Source organism: Erigeron canadensis, chromosome 8 (assembly GCF_010389155.1).
Source record: "Erigeron canadensis isolate Cc75 chromosome 8, C_canadensis_v1, whole genome shotgun sequence".
NCBI classification, from domain to species: Eukaryota; Viridiplantae; Streptophyta; class Magnoliopsida; order Asterales; family Asteraceae; genus Erigeron; species Erigeron canadensis.
In genome coordinates this window covers 29,149,251-29,165,777 of record NC_057768.1, presented here as the reverse complement: position 1 = coordinate 29,165,777, position 16,527 = coordinate 29,149,251, and the positions used below count along the sequence as shown (strand labels likewise).

The following is a 16,527-nucleotide window of genomic DNA, read 5'->3' as shown; positions in this document are numbered from 1 at the left end:
GACAATTTTCATGAGTATATTCGACAATAAATGAGAGAAGAGTTACAAAATCGATATGATATCTTTTTACTCGAATATATTTGTTGTCGATATAAATTCATTGTATCATGACTTGTGTTTCTTTGGCTCGTCTTGTCCATATGAACACTAGATGAAAATGTCCAATGCGGGTGTTATGATTGCTAATAAGTTTGGTGTGATCGTTCATTCTTTAGACAAAAGAGACAATACAACATTTTTCCCATTCTAGAATGGTTCAGAAGATATTCAACATCACAAAGCTTTCACAATTGCCCTGAAAATAAAGATTATAAGGACAATAATTAATGTCTGTTATCACCTCTTATTGGAATTTTGACCAAAACCTATGAGAAACCAAATATAGACCGTGTCTAGAATTATATACCCAATTTTGTTTCACGAGTGGTTTTGTCAATACAGGTAATTAATTATTTTAGTTTTTATACTTTTATATTATTTGTTTTAATAACTATATTAAAAGAGTAAAAATATTATAAATAGTTAGAAAAATAAATAAAATAGAATAGAGTAAAAACATTAATTTTTATCTAACATAATCATTAGTTTTATTTATCCAAAAAGGTTAATAATGGTAAATATATTGACTTATGGGTCTACTAAACAAAAAAAATATTAGTCCATTTATCACATCTCATGATACAAATGAAGACCAATTTGATAGGGCCTTTCAAACTTGCTTTCCTTCTCAAAGGTGTGAAAAAAAAAGCAACAATGACCCACCGCCCACGAGCTTCGAAAAGCATTATGCAAGCAGCACAAGGATATCCCAAATCTTACGGCTCTTACCCAAATGCAATTGCAAGAACAGGTTCTTAATAACTATGGTTTGCAGGTGAGTCGAGGGCTCGAGGGACAATAGTTACACGGTCTTTAGAGTATTTTACACTTTCCTCCCCCAAAAATAGTGATGTTAAGCGACGCACTGATTAGTGCAAATACAATTGCCACCTGTTTTCTGTCGTTGTAAACTTCAATTAACAGATAATATGGCTTTTAGAAACAGGTAGGTGGTGAAAACACTAAAGAACTCTAAAATTTGATCAAGGATTTAAGTTATCACAATGTTGTGGATGTCAAAGATGTCTAAACCACAGAGGAAAATATAGTTGCACAGATGTTGAGTGACAATTATTGAGAGCTTTTTAGCAGGTTATGAAGTAGATGATGAAAGTTCTATGCTGGGGGCAAAAGAGAGCTATGAAAGCAGCAATCACATTGAACAATTTGTTGTTAACCTATGACAAAATAACACAGAAGTTCTTACGATGATAGGAAAATTAAAAACATTTAAATTGCAACTATTTTCAACAAGAAACAAAGAGAGTTCAGTTATTTGTCAAGAAACATTTATATGACATTCACGTGATTTTAAGTTCATAAAAAATTATTAACTTATATCTTGTATGGGGTCTCTATAAGAATTACTATATTACCTTATAAATTTAACGAATTATTAGTTTACCATCTCATCCCAATTCTTAATTAATCAAGAATTAATCTATCGAGTTTCTACTGTATTAGTAGATAGGACAGAGAGATTGAACATTAAATATTCAAGGACGCAAAGTTGAAGGAAAACATTCTTGGAGAGACATGAAATGACTGTTACAGAACATTACCATACAAGTCTAAAATTTGGTCAAATTTTCAAGCCAAAAACACAAGACTACCTTCATAGTTTTATAAGATACCAGACACCAATACAATAACCTCATCAAATCAGTGCCCCAGCTTACTCACCTCCAATCCGAATGCCAAATTGTTCGTATCACTAATCATACAGATTCGAGGCTAATAGTTCTTTGTGACAAGCTCAATCCATTCTACCCTTCAGGATTCTTTCTGTCACTTCAGTTGGTGTACTGCAATAAAACCATGTTGTATCACATCAATATCTTAAATAATATGCACCATGTGTGATCATTAAAGGAGATAGTTTCAACCTCTTTATATACAGATGCTCTGATTTGGGATATGTTTACCTATACCCCCCACCCCCACCCAAGAAAAAAAGCATTTTAAGGTCGTCCCGACTGGACCGGTTTTATTTTGGCATGTACTAAACGACGCCCACTTTGACCCGTTACCCATGCACCTCGTTCATTTTGCCATGTCTAAATACAAAACATGGAAGAAGCAATATACGTGGCAAGAAACTTACACAACATATACATGCCCTCCCCAACCACTCAAACAATCACGGTCAACAGATGATAGAAGAGCTTGGGAGATGGTCTCGAACAACTCCTCTTGTTCCTGCAAACAGTAACGCTTGAGATTAATATATAAAGCATTTCGGGAACAAATTACATATTAGCTAGTGGTATACATCTGTGGATTTCAGTGGGTTTGGATTTGGCAAGCAATACAAAACTTTGAATTAGCTACCCCTTTTTCATGGATATAAGTAGATTAAAATCCCCCATACTTCTACATCCCAATTTAAATAATTAAACATTTCCATTTAGTTTGTTCCAATGAGATATTAGCTTTTAAAAGTAGATTAGCAAAATTGGCATCCCAGTCTTAAGAAAATCGTCAAATACACTTGAAATTTTGGGGTTTTTATATCCCCTAAGCAATTTTCCACAAAAATATGAAAACAGAGAGCTTTTTGTATTCCCATACGCAAAAAAAGACAATAAGGTGACACTTGAAATTTTGGGGTTTTTATATCCCCTAAGCAATTTTCCACAAAAATATGAAAACAGAGAGCTTTTTGTATTCCCATACGCAAAAAAAGACAATAAGGTGACACTTGAAATTTTGGGGTTTTTATATCCCCTAAGCAATTTTCCACAAAAATATGAAAACAGAGAGCTTTTTGTATTCCCATACGCAAAAAAAGACAATAAGGAATATTTGGACGTACGACATGTCGATTGATTATATGTATTAGACATAGGTTTAACAAATCTTCACTATACTTCAATTGGTGATTCCTAGGCGAGTATTGCTTATTACTTACAACCCTTACCCTTATGTTCTTTTTGCAGAAATGATCCATTTAAATATTATAGCACAGGTACAAAACAAGTGGGTCTTTGGATTTGTAACGGGTCCAAATGGATCAAGCAAAAGAGGTGGCTCGGATTGGATTGACACGTTAACAGTTTATGTTGATAAATAAATAGTGCCATTAAATGTGATAATCAGAGCTATATCATAAATATACTTGGTTTTCAAATAAAATGTATTACGAGGTTTAAAACACTTGCATACAGTGTCCCATTACTTTATAATTATAGCTCACTTTTCTATTTCACCTTTTATTAAGAAAATACAACCCAAGTTGTTGACATGTTCATGTCAATGGTCTAAAACTTCAACACCCAGATTAGAAGGCCACTTTTCAAAAAGTATAGCAAAAATTTCATAAAACTGGGTATTTTTAATGGCTCGTGACATAAAGAATTACACAGGACCAGTTACAATTAATCATTGATATCACTAAATTAAACAAAAAGCTAAAGAACTGTAACATAAAAACATACCATGTCAGGTTTGAACATCGACTCACATGCACCATAAAGAGACTCTGATGCTGTCCCAGCAACAACAAAATCTTTTGCAAGCTCTCTATGATTGATTTCAAAAATAAAAGATAATGAATTAGTACCAGCTTCACATGCTTCTCAATTCCATCAAATAAAATGACCATAATTCAGACATTTAATTAAGATATAAGTTAACACTGTAAAAAACAAATCATTGCATTCTTTCTAAATGACAATTAGAAAGAAGAGAATATGAGAATATCAATACAAAAGAAAACTGGATTAGCAAGAATAATTATTGAAGTCAATTGTCGAGTGATCTGACCCCATGCCAAAAAAAGGAGCAATATACCTCATCAGTAATCGATCCTAAACAATAACTTTTAGATAGCTATAAGAATTGTAGCACATAGTGACTTTTACAAAAAAAAAAATAAAAAAAATGGTCATGTCACATCCAGAAACTTGTATAGGCTAGAGTGGTTCAGAACTCATGGATGTTGTCAGCATTTTAGTGGGAGAAGAACTAACCACAGCTTTGGAAGCACAAAAAAAAAAAAAAACCTCCAAGTAATAATGTATAATATATATTCCAACTTAAAGCAAACTCGTTGACAAAGACCGACTTGGCTTTCACATTTTAACTACTATTAAACAAACCCAAAATGTCTAGTTTTCCTATTACAATTGCATCTTACATCATAATCACATTACCATTACCCTGTGACTTCAAGTATATATGTAGACATGAGTGCACGTGTAATTTTAAAATGAAAACTCTAAAGGAGTCTGGTTATCATAAAAGTATGACTAACAAAACGATTCATAAGTAGTAGACTTACTTTGCTCCAATAGAGTCCATTGTGCAGATGAATGGCTTGTCATCCTCTCCCAATCCAGCGATCACAGGTTGGCAGAAATAAGGACCAAACCTACACAGAATGATAGATTTTAATTTAACATTTACATAGCTTAGTGAAGCTAAAGGCGGCCATAACTCATATGATCAAAGCATATACAGGACTTCAAGAATGTAACAGTAAAAACTTATTCAGAGGATAAAAAGAACTTCTTGCATACAAAACAACACAACCTTTCATTAAAAGAAAATACCATTATCAGCATATGATGATTTTCATTATTCAGATTGTCAGACACGTTATTCAGAATTGATTCATTTACAAAAAAATTACAGAGTAGTTATTCAAAAAACCACTTGCATCTAGAAAATAACATGATTCAGGCATGAATAAGATTTGATTATCTTGAATATTTTAAAAGCTCAGTGTTCAAAAATGTCTTTAATCCAAAATATGATGAAATACAGTGGAGTATGCATCTGTTACATAGGCATAGAGATTTAAAACACAGACCAAATACGAAAGATAAAGTTGTGGTGATTCCAACCTTTTCTCATAGAGAATGGCAGATACAAGACTGGCAAAAGTTTCAGGCTTCATATCCCTTTCTTCACGAAGCTCGTACAGTTTGTGGCGAAACACAAGACGCTGATGCCTAAAATGACAAAATAACAGAAACGTAAAAAAAAAAATGTAATTTACACACCCAAATCAGCCAAGCATAAATGCAGTCATGAACCATGTAAAAGTCGAAAACTTTCCCTTCAGCGCATATGCAAAAAGATAACGAAAGGGTAGTATCGTGATGGTGAAACCGTAAAGCAAAGCAACGGCATGAACAATTGATACTTACAGAGTTTGCACGTCAGAGCCGAGGCCAGAAAGACCAAGAAAAAGCTTGTCATGAATCTTGAAAATCCTTTGAAAGTCAGTGGCGACGGTTTGAAGCTGAACACCGAGCCTCCGATCACTAGCAATAGCAAAGCAATTTTTACCTACCATTGCTACTAGAGCACTCCCATTATACTCAAATATCTGTTAATAAAACATCATTAAATAGCAAGTATAAACGGTGGCTTAAGTCTAAAACAGCTAAAGCTCCTTTTATACTCTCTCTCTCTCTCTCTCTCTCTATATATATATATATATATATATCTCTGGAAACAGAGGTCATGGGTTCAATCCTCATGCCCAGCAAGGCTGGGGGTCCTTTTCTACCTATGGTAGAACCTGGAAGCAGCCTCTCTACCTTTGGTAGGGGTGAGGCTGTCTACATATCAACCTCCCCCATACACCGTCGAAGACGGTATTGGGACCCAAAACCCGTGGAAGACGGCATTGGGAGTTACTTTTTTTATGTCTCTCTCTCTCTATATATATATACACACACACATATGTGGTTACATGTCTAAGCTGTCCCGAGGTCTTAGGTCAGATTTTATCATCCATATATTTCTATACAACAAATACTTAGAAGAAAATACCAATTTATACATATGATAAAAACCACTTTTTGGTAAACAATTGAAGAGGAGACAGTAAATAAACAGATATAGGTTTTGTATATACAATTGACAAATAATAGATATAAAAATGTGGGGGCTTACCGACATCGATTGATTGAGATTAACACCAGAAAAACAAACAAAGATGATAATTAAAATTTTTTTTTTTTTATGTGAATTTGGTTTGGTTTGGTAGATCGATCGGGAGGAGTGATAAATAGAAAAACTAAATTTGAGAGTAGCTTGGAGAGCCGGTAACCCTCCTCCTGCGTTCTTATAAATTTGCTAGTTTTACCAAAATAGACCTTGGTGACTTCAATGTTGACACTTGAAACCCCTCACAATTATTTTATTTGGTTAGAGCTAAAGTGTCAAGGTGTAAACTAATCTTTAGGTTGTGTTTGGTAAGCAGCAACGATATCTATCTATCTATAATAAAACTAAAAGATGAGGTTAGAGTACACTTGACACCCTTAATCCTCCTCCTTAGTCTAAAAATCTCTCCTTATTAATCATCTATTTTTTTTAAACTTTTTTTAATTATTAAGTCTATAGGCATACCTTATTATTAATAAAAAAAAATTTATTCTTAAAAGTCTCCTAAAATTTATATAATAATTATATATCCTCAACAAAAAACAAAAACCTATAACCAAAACAAAAAAATAGTCGCCTACCAAGAAGTCGACTACCAAGAGGGTTTTTTTTTTTTAATATACTTTGTTCATATTTAATCATTATTATTATTATTTAACATTAAATTCTTATGTTATTATTATCCCTATTAATTTAGTTTGTTGTCCATTATAGGTTTATCGTGGCTTCTTTTTCAATAATCAAAAACTAAACCACATTAGTTCATCTTGAAGATCTTAAGCCAACACAAGTTAACCATCATCTACGACTCTGTGTTGTGCATGTATGAACTGTTTAGGAGTAGAACAACCCAAATAAAATCAAAACGCTCGAGATGGTCTTTGTTGATGAATTGATATGTACTTTTCAAATTATATATTTTTCTTTAGTTTTCATAATTATAGTCTAAAATTGTTGTTTGTATTTGTCTTAAGTTTAGATATAACAAACTACAAATTTTTTGTTTAACTAAAGTTGGAAAAAAAGGGGGTTAACTAAATTCAATATTTATATGGAGTTAATTTTCATATGTTTCCCTTTTTAGTTTTCGTAATTATAAAAGAGTAGCTTGGAGAGCCGGTAACCCCTTCTATGCGTTCTTATAAAATTTCTTGTTTTCCAAAAAGAGACCTTGTTGACTTTAGTGAGGTACACTTAAAGCCCCCCAACGATTATTTTATTTAATGGGCGTCGAAGTGTGTCATATCTGTGCACGGAAGGCCCGACGACCGCTCAGTTGTTCGAGCACATTGTAGTGGTATTGGTTCCGATTCGACAAAGTTAGAATGCCTTGTCTAAGGTCTAGTGCAAAGTCTTTATGAGATTTTCAAAATTGCATAGAGATTTTGGAATTTTGCACAATTTCAATCATAACAATTTTCAATATCTCATTACGATTTTGTCAGCTTATTCCGACTTTGGTGACTATTTTGTGAAAATTCAAACAACTTTTGGCTAATTTGATATAGTCTTGGTCAGATTTGTGATTTTCTCTTAATTTTATTTACACAATTAACTTAAACGATAACCCTAGCCTTTTATTCACTAAAAAAACAAAAGACGTTGTTGCTGCCAGTGATTCATTTTTTATTGAACACTCAAACTTTATTGATGATATCTGAAATCTAGCAAGTAGAGATTACATATACAAAAAAAGAGATAGTAAGACTGAGCTAATAAACAGAGATAAACTTATTGCCAGTCTTCTTATTTAGCATATAAAGGTTTTTTGTTTCCAATACACTTTCCTTTCATCTATGTGAGTAAGAATCCTTCCTCTTTTACATCTTCATCTTATCAATACTCCTTGTTTGCCCGCTTAGATTAGGCTTCCTTTAACGGATTTGATCGACATTTTGTGCTTGTAGTCCTGCTGAATTCGACCTTTTACCAGGGTAGCTTAGCAAGGGTAGATGCCAACTAGAAGAGTTGTTTCTTTTCTTTTTTATATATCAATACTTCTTGTTTGCCCGCTTAGATTAGGCTTCCTTTAACGGATTTGATCGGCATTTTGTGCTTGCAGTCCTGCTGAATTCAACCTTTTATCAGGGTAGCGTAGTAAGGGTAGATGCCAACTAGAAGAGTTGTTTCTTTTCTTTTTTATATATTTATTTCTTCATCTTGGGCTACAAAATCAGTCAGTTCTGGCCATTGACTATCATTGACCGACCGCTTAAGCTACCTGGTCTAGTCCGACCGCTTGATTTTCTGATTTTTGACGAAATTTCTATTGATGATGATTTTAATCACCTTAAAATCAAACTGAAAGATATAAAAGTTGCCACGAATGACTTTAGTGATAATCCAAATGGTAATGGTGGGTTTGGAAATGTTTATAAAGGAAATCTCTTATACTGCATTCTCGAGTTTTATGATAGGAAAAGATTAGATAAGAATGGATTTGGGGAAATTTAAAAACGTGTTTAGCTGTAAACTAGAATCCTCTCACCATCATCATTGCAATGGCCATAAAGAGAGATAAGACTTTCATGCATGTATCGAGAAAGCATTATTACTTTTTTCCAAAACTCATTATCCCCCTAGCCATATTTACGATCTAAGCGCTTAAAAACAACTATTTTCTTTCCTCCATTCGGGAGTAACACTACATTCTTGACTTTTATTTTGAAAAGATAAAAAAAGAAAGCCTTAGAATTTTTTTGCTTTTGTATTCTTGAATATCAAGACGACATCAAATCAGATTGAAGGGAAGAATTCTTCACTTTGGTGTTCTAATTAGGAAAAGGATATTTTGGTAAACAAGGATGAATTCCTTGGAATGTTTAAGCATTCCAGCAAGTTTATGAAGGAATTGCAAATTCCATGTTTTAAGGAATTTGATGGAATTTTTTGAATTCCAATTCCATATTTTTCTCAACCAAACAAGTGAAAATATAGAATTTGGATTCCAATTCCTATAAATTTTTAGGAATTCCAATGAACCAAACACCCCCAAGATATAAAACTCTACAAACTCAGGAAAAACTCAGTATAAACAGTGTCATCATACAAATACTACTTCTCATGTAATGATAACGAGACTGTAATGTCAATTCCAAATTTTGGATGAGAAAATTGACAGTAGGAGAAAACTAGAACTTATTAAAACTAACGGTAAATTACTAATTTTATAGCAATTTTCTCAGTAAATCGTATGCACAATCTTCCCATATCCAATTTGCAAAAACAAAATATGAACTCTGTAATAAGCCTAATGTTTGATTCTTTACGTCTGCTGCAAAGGGAATGAATCTCTAGAGGTCCCTGGTTCTTTGCCTTAACTCATTTAGCTCTTTCTCAACTTCAAGATCAGGAAATGGGTAGGCTGCTTTTGAGTTGGAAGTTGTCGATCTACCTGGTGGAAGATCTCCTTTCTGTTCCAAATAAGAGTTGATAAAAAACATGAACATAAAAGAAGCACACACTGCACATGACTACATACCAAATCCCAAAAAATGTCTATCTCACACTTCAGCATGTGTCAACTCCCCAGCTTTCACTTCTTGTTTAGTGTATGATGCCATATTAGAGAAGGCGTGACAGGTTGGATTGGGTAAAGGGTTAAAAACAGTTGACTTTTATATGTAGATCAAAAAGCAGGTGGGTGGGTTCGTTATTTAACTAATTATACTTATAACAATTTAATGTCTAAGTAATAGATCAAATGCATTAAAATTTCTTTCACCCCAGGCAAGTTATTTAACCCATTTGACCGTTTTCACCTTTGCCTAAACTTTTTGTATAACCCAATTGACCTGTCAAAGATGAAACATACCTATATCAACTTAGTCATAACTCATAAGTACAGTGGCTGAAAAAAATGGCCGCCTCTAAGTAACGACATTAATAAAAGGCAATTAGAAAGTAAATGGGTTAAAAAAAGCCACCCCTTTTGAGGGATTGCCCTTTAATATATCTTTGGTGATTTTGGTCAGACTTAATACTGCATACTCACTTCATAATATTCTTCAGGTATAATTACCAAATTTCAAGATGCCTTTACAAAAATAAGATTAATATCTTCGAGATAATGATGGACGTTATTCTTAATTTTAACTTCATCTTATTTTGGAGTGAATCTCCAAACTATTAATTTTTATCATGGTAGTGTGAAGTTGTAAACAATGTATATATAGTGGATAATGTCTACTGATGCATGCGTTTTGGGGTTTAAGGTAAAAGAAGTGACCAGATTACCTTTGTGGTTCCAGATAGTTCCTTCTTCAAACTTGCAAGATCATCATCAACAGATGAGCTTTCCAGCATAGCAAACTGCACAAAACACAACATTTTTTGTTCCATCAAAAACCACTAATACATCTCTGTACAAGGGGTTGGACGTAGGCCCCCCAAAATCCCAAATCGCCCCACTTTACTAAATATTGCAAAAGAGAAGTGATAATCATGCTAACCCTATTAAACATTGGTAATCGGAACTTGGAAGACATGTTAGAAAAGCAATCAAAACCAATTCAAGAAATCTTAAGCCCATATTAAAACTTTTTCCCATCTTTGGTTACTTGTCACTTAAAACCAAATTTTAGACCCAAATGCAAACTGCCCTGAGCCCCTGATGCCAAAGACATAGGGAAAAAAAGGTATGCTTTGGAGTAAATGAATCAGTAGGTGTATATTTTTAGAAGGTTAGATAGCTGCATTGAGAAATGAAAATATGCAATTCAGGAAAAAATGTGGTCATGAGAAGTGTGTACCTTTCCTTCAAGATCATCAGTTGTTAGCTGATTAAGGGCATCTGCTTGGGACTCCATTGTCATAACTATCACCAGATAACATAAAACAAAGTTAAGATTACAACAATAATGCAATCATTCTTCTTATTTAAAACTGGATATTATCAATACTTGAATTTGTAAACCAAATAAAATTTAATATCCGTATACTGCAATATTTATGTTGAGGCCTGCACGAGAATCAATATTTAAGGGTAGTTAAAGATTTATTTAGTAACTAGCACTTCTGCAAACTAATTGCCAAATAAAACTACTCGTAATAACTATGAGAGTAATTTACAGGCAGTGCTTCCAATATGTTCCACAGGAAAGCCTTAGAGCAATAGTACTCTATATATGTAATCCATTAATGTTTGATTACTAGTAAAATGCCACATACGCCTTCAAAAATTTTAACCAAACATATACTTTTCTTTAAAAAAGATAGCCTGTTAATCAAAATGAGGTGTAGCTAAAAAGGCAGGTTGGGTGGGTCAGGTAAGAGGCAAACATTACTTTTTCAGTACTGGTCAAGCCAGGATGGGTTAACTTAATTTGGGTAATGAGAATTATCCCGCTAAACTTTCAATAAAATGGTTGGGCCAGCTTAACTATCCGGTAACAAATTATTTATTCTTCCTTTGTGAACTCTATAAATAACAAAGGTGCTAAATATGATTACTAATCCAATACTCCACTATTCAGTTTTTTCTTCAAAATAAAGTGCTTTCGACGGTTTATGCATTTGATTGCATTTCAGATTACTTCAAACCTGCCCAGCCCCTTTCCTTTTTGATTAACCCATTTAACGTGTTAGAGATGGAACATCAAAATTTTTAAGCGTAACGCAACAAAATTTTGTTTTAATATCAGAAGACATTGGGGAAACCTTTTTCTTCCATCTTCTCAAATGCTGAAAGAGCACTGCTTGTATTGACATTCCCCAACATTTCACTCACTTTTGTTGCGGTCCTGGTTCATAACGTGTACATTAATTCCAAGAAGCGGGCTATCTTCCCATGATCAAAAAGCATAATATAACAGATAAAAAAATGATAGCATAGGGTTTGAGAACATACTTTGCAGATTGTGCACGCGCTTTTAGAGTATCTTTCTTTGACTTAGCTTCTTGTATCTTGCTTTCCAGAAGCTTTAAGAAAAAGGGAGGCCCTCAAACAACAATGTAAATGTATTCGACAATATGCAAGCATTTAAATATGATTTTTGTACAATACAGAGGTGGCAAATAGAGTGGGTTGGGTAACAGATCAAAATAAAGAAGATTTTTTAATGAGACGAAAAGGGTCAGGTGAGGCCACAAAATGTGTTCAATACGATTAAATTAACCTATACCATTACAATGATGATTACAACATAATGTTTGAAGACACTTTAGGGCCAAAATATGTTACCATATTAGCTAACCTTTTTAAAATTCTATCTCTTGACTTGCCATAACAAAGCACTATCCAATTGTTCATTAACAGATTGTTAATTGCCACCTCTAGTACAAAGAAAGAATGCAGATCTTTAAAACTTTATTTAAGAGCAGGAATAGACATAAAAGCTGTATAATTAATACCCACCCGTGTATTGTTGACCAGATTCTCTACAACACCTTTCTGTTGATCAAGTTGAGTCCTCAAAGAAGCTGCATTGTCCTGTTAAATAATTTAGATGAGTCCTAAAAGATACATACACATTTGGTACATGTTATGACGTTCACATAGAAATTGCAATGGACAATTGGTAGCCAGGAAATGTTCAATATTTCCTATTCTAAAAAGTTTTCTAGCTACATTAGCTATGTGCCCATTATAATCATCAAAATGAATAGAATGATTAACAAATTTCCACAGACAAGATATCATTACTTTGTACTTATCGAAGTTGAAGGGTATTTTGGATATATGAAAAAGAGTCGAACAATACTTTTAGACTATATGACAAATTAAAAGTTAAAAATGAAGTTCCTTTGCATGAAAGGAGATTATTTTGTTGAGTAAAAACAGATGCGTGCTTCAACCACAAACATTACCTGTATGGCTGTATTTAGAATATACCAAAGGCGTTTGTCTATGGTCACTAAGATGCCTGACTCATCACTACTGATAATATGACATTTGACTTCCTTTTTTAGTTGATGTGTAACAAAGGCGTATATTACTCGATTATTGCCTCCATACCACTTATGTGCTTCATTATGCAGTATGCACAAAATTTAACAAACAAACGACTCACACATTTGCAGGTTTACCCATGTCCCATCATTGAAAAGATAAAAGTAATAACAAAATGTTTTCGAAGGTTAGGTTACTCGATTAATTCAGAACATCTAGAGGAAATGAGATTCAAGATGAAATGGATATAGTGAAGTGCAGATTTTTCATACATTTCTTCCTTTCTCCTCTAGAAAAACTCAAGATATTTGATTTTCATGTTGTATTATGTATCAGGTCACACAACCCATAACATAGTTTGTGGATTTAAGATTATTAACCAAGGTTTGCGTTATGCCATTATCATAATATTTTTTCCTTCAAGGAAGCAGTTCAGTTGCAACATTTTATATATACATATATTTACACTACCAGCATCCAAGTTATATGCATACCGAGTGGAGGTCGCTTCTTAATATACATGGAGATATCACATCTTGGAGTCCATTTTCATCTTCATAATGGTACGGATATTTTCATAATTATATCAAAGTATTTCATTTTATAGCTCTAAGACATTTCTTCCAAAAAATAAAATGAAATCTTACAGCATAAGATTTACGTCTCTTTAACGCTTCACGTGCAAGATCCTCGTCTCCCTTACCAAGAGCAAGCTGTGCTCTTTTGTACCTACGGAATTAGATAAGATCATTATCGGACATGGTCCCCCTCATTTATTCTGAATTACATCATAGGATTGACTATCTGATTATTATGATTTGAAGTCACAATAATCAACATTTAATGTTTTAACTTCCAATAAACAGGTGATGCTTATTACTATTTAGGAGTTGGTTAATCAAGATGACTATCAATGAATGAACTATAAAATTACTAACTCGTTCCCCAATTTGAGAATCTTTTATTTTATGTCATCAAATCCTCCATAATTTCAGTACAATATCTTTTCTTGGCATTTTATTGGCCCTTTCTTAATAAGCAGAATTTAGGAAACAACTTTTACAATCATACAACTTCAAACAGCAACAATTCAATGCCCAAAAAAATTAAGACACTCACCAATCATCAGAAGCTTGCTCGGCAGCTTTATATTTGTTCTCCAACCGCTTTTGAGATGCCAAAACCTTCATAAAGAAGAAGTCAGCCATAATAGTTATATTATTTTTCTTATATTGTTTGTAATTGCGAAATGATTTAGGATTCACGTCCAAAAGTATAGCTTAAAACAAGAATGCATACTTGTGCTGTAGCCTGACGCATCTTCACTAGATCATCATTCATTTCTGTAACAGCTTGCTCTAAAATCTTTTCTGGGTCTTCAAAGGTACTAATGAGTGCATTTGCATACGACTATTCTTGTAACAAATCAAAGCAAAATAATTAGATATATAGCAGAGCATATGGACTGCTATGAGGACCCAAAATACATATGACATAAAATAACCTTGACAACACGTGAAAAACGGTCAAACAGATTCGACCGGATGCTGTTACATCTTGTAGTATTGGGATGAGATAGACGTATTCCTCTAACCTTTAGGGTTCCAACTTCAAGAGAAATGGGTAAAAACAAAAAATAATCAGAAACCAGACTATTGGTCATACCGATCCTGATAAAGTAATGAAGAGCAAGAACAGGGGGAGGGGGTTAGGTTACAAAGATGCATGATAGGCAGATTAGTCATTACAAGAACTCTAAACAAACAAAAAACATTAAATTTACATATTAAGATTCCGATGGGGGGAATGTGCTTCATATCTGATTATCACCTCTTAAAAGTTGCAATAAAAAGCATTTGGGTAAAGTGATAACGATTTTTAAAGTATCAGAGGTTTAGGTTGGAGAAACAAGTACGAAATGAATAAACATGATGGATCATTTGGACAAATGTAAAATTTTAGCTCTACCTCTAATCAACCAAGTATATGACTTTTTATTAACATAGTCTGTTAAATGAACCTTCTACTGTATCATAAATAAAGCTCATGTTCTCTGCATTTGTGCATTCAACGTATGATTAACTGATTCAAGAAGGTTACTTTATTAAAGTACACCAACATATCGCCCACAATACTGCTTTAGATTATATGCACTTATTGAATTCATACTGCAATGATATTTTGTCACTTCTTTTGTTTGATATTATCATCATTAAATTAAGTTTTAAATAAATATTCATAAAATTCCACGCCAATCTCCAATTTCAATCAACCGTCTACATCAAATTTTCGTTCCACAAATCTAACGCTAAACGAAATCCTCAACAAATAATGATAGTAACAAAAAAAGCAAACTTTTTTCCGGTCATCGTGGTATATAAATTAAATTCTACATAGTCTAGAAACAACTAACTAGCACAACTCTAATATATTGGAAATGTACAAATATATGTTATAACATCAACAATTCTCAATACAAAAAATGATAACCACAACATAAACTAATATATGTTATATATACATATAAGTAATACAAATTATATATATATATATATATATATATACCTCCAGAACCGAGGAAGGAAGTAGTGAAAGTTGGAAACTTGGAAACACCAATTCTATTAGAAGAAGAAGAAGAAGAAAGTGGGGCTGTTGTTGAAGCCATACTAAATCCTCCATTAATTGGTGCTCTAATTAACGCCATTTTTTATGTTTTTTATTTTTAAATAAGTAAAACCCAGCTATAATTTTGCAATATATGAGAAAAAGATAGAATCTTTAATTGCAAATAATAATAATAATAAGTGGGACAAATTTTTCTTTTAATATACACAGAAGAAGGGGAGAAGGAAATTGATTGACAAAAAAGAAGGGGGGGTTTTTCTTTTTTCTTTTAATATTTATTATGAATTTTTTGTCCCGCTGTTGATTGGGGGTGGGTTTTCGTATGATTTGTGGTGGTGAAATGAGGAGCCACCAGCCATGGTGCCACATTTTATTTCATTTTATTCTCTATCCGGATTACTTAAAAAACTTAAAAAATAATAAAATTTACTCGTAAATAAAAAGACACGAATAGCATTATAAACAAATGGGTTAAATGCAAATTCAGTCCCTTTAGTTTTTCTAGAAACCGTTTTTCATCTTGCCTGCAACTTTGAGTTTATTATAGGTCTGAATTCCACTAAATCATTTTGTTCCTGTCGTTAACTCTCCTCACATGCAAATATTTTAAAGACATTTTAGTCATTTCACCTATCTTCATCGACCAAAACTTAGAGATTTTTGTTTACCGTCATCATTGCAAGAAAATATGATCAAAATCTAAGGGAGTTATCTAATTCCACTATATGGGTCTCGGAGGTGAGTTTTTCCCAAGGTATTGAGTACGAGTTTTAGGTTTCTCATCTCAAGGTATTTTCCATGAGGAGGAGGTTGGAGATCCAGTAAATCATTGGTTAAAATTGCCTCCAGCACGTCTAAATCGAAACTAACTTTATAAAAAAAAAGTGATACACAATTTTACCTTTTTTGAAATAATATATACGATAAACAGGAACGGAATTTTATTTCTAAACTACACAAATGTTTGGGCATGTCATGATATTTGTATGTAAATAACGAGTGGTGATTGTGAA

At 33.0% G+C, this 16,527-nt stretch overlaps 2 protein-coding genes across 2 annotated transcripts; both read right to left on the bottom strand.

Annotated features, from left to right (window-relative positions):
• Window positions 1-1,609: 1,609 nt before the first annotated feature.
• Window positions 1,610-6,153, bottom strand: LOC122578488 (proteasome subunit beta type-3-A). The gene is made up of 7 exons (XM_043750462.1): window positions 6,007-6,153; window positions 5,253-5,434; window positions 4,947-5,054; window positions 4,382-4,471; window positions 3,537-3,621; window positions 2,204-2,298; window positions 1,610-1,904 (listed from the first exon to the last, which is right to left on the bottom strand). Exons 1-7 carry the CDS (start codon window positions 6,010-6,012, stop codon window positions 1,856-1,858), a joined length of 615 nt encoding a protein of 204 aa, XP_043606397.1. The 5' UTR covers window positions 6,013-6,153; the 3' UTR covers window positions 1,610-1,855.
• Window positions 6,154-9,138: 2,985 nt separating this feature from the next.
• On the bottom strand, window positions 9,139-15,867 carry LOC122578886 (probable membrane-associated 30 kDa protein, chloroplastic). Its single transcript, XM_043750935.1, has 11 exons — window positions 15,455-15,867; window positions 14,394-14,497; window positions 14,189-14,299; window positions 14,009-14,073; window positions 13,537-13,618; window positions 12,356-12,430; window positions 11,849-11,919; window positions 11,659-11,741; window positions 10,752-10,816; window positions 10,237-10,311; window positions 9,139-9,413 (listed from the first exon to the last, which is right to left on the bottom strand). The coding sequence occupies exons 1-11, from the start codon at window positions 15,591-15,593 to the stop codon at window positions 9,294-9,296; spliced, it is 990 nt and encodes a 329-aa protein (XP_043606870.1). The 5' UTR covers window positions 15,594-15,867; the 3' UTR covers window positions 9,139-9,293.
• Between the last annotated feature and the right edge of the window lie 660 nt (window positions 15,868-16,527).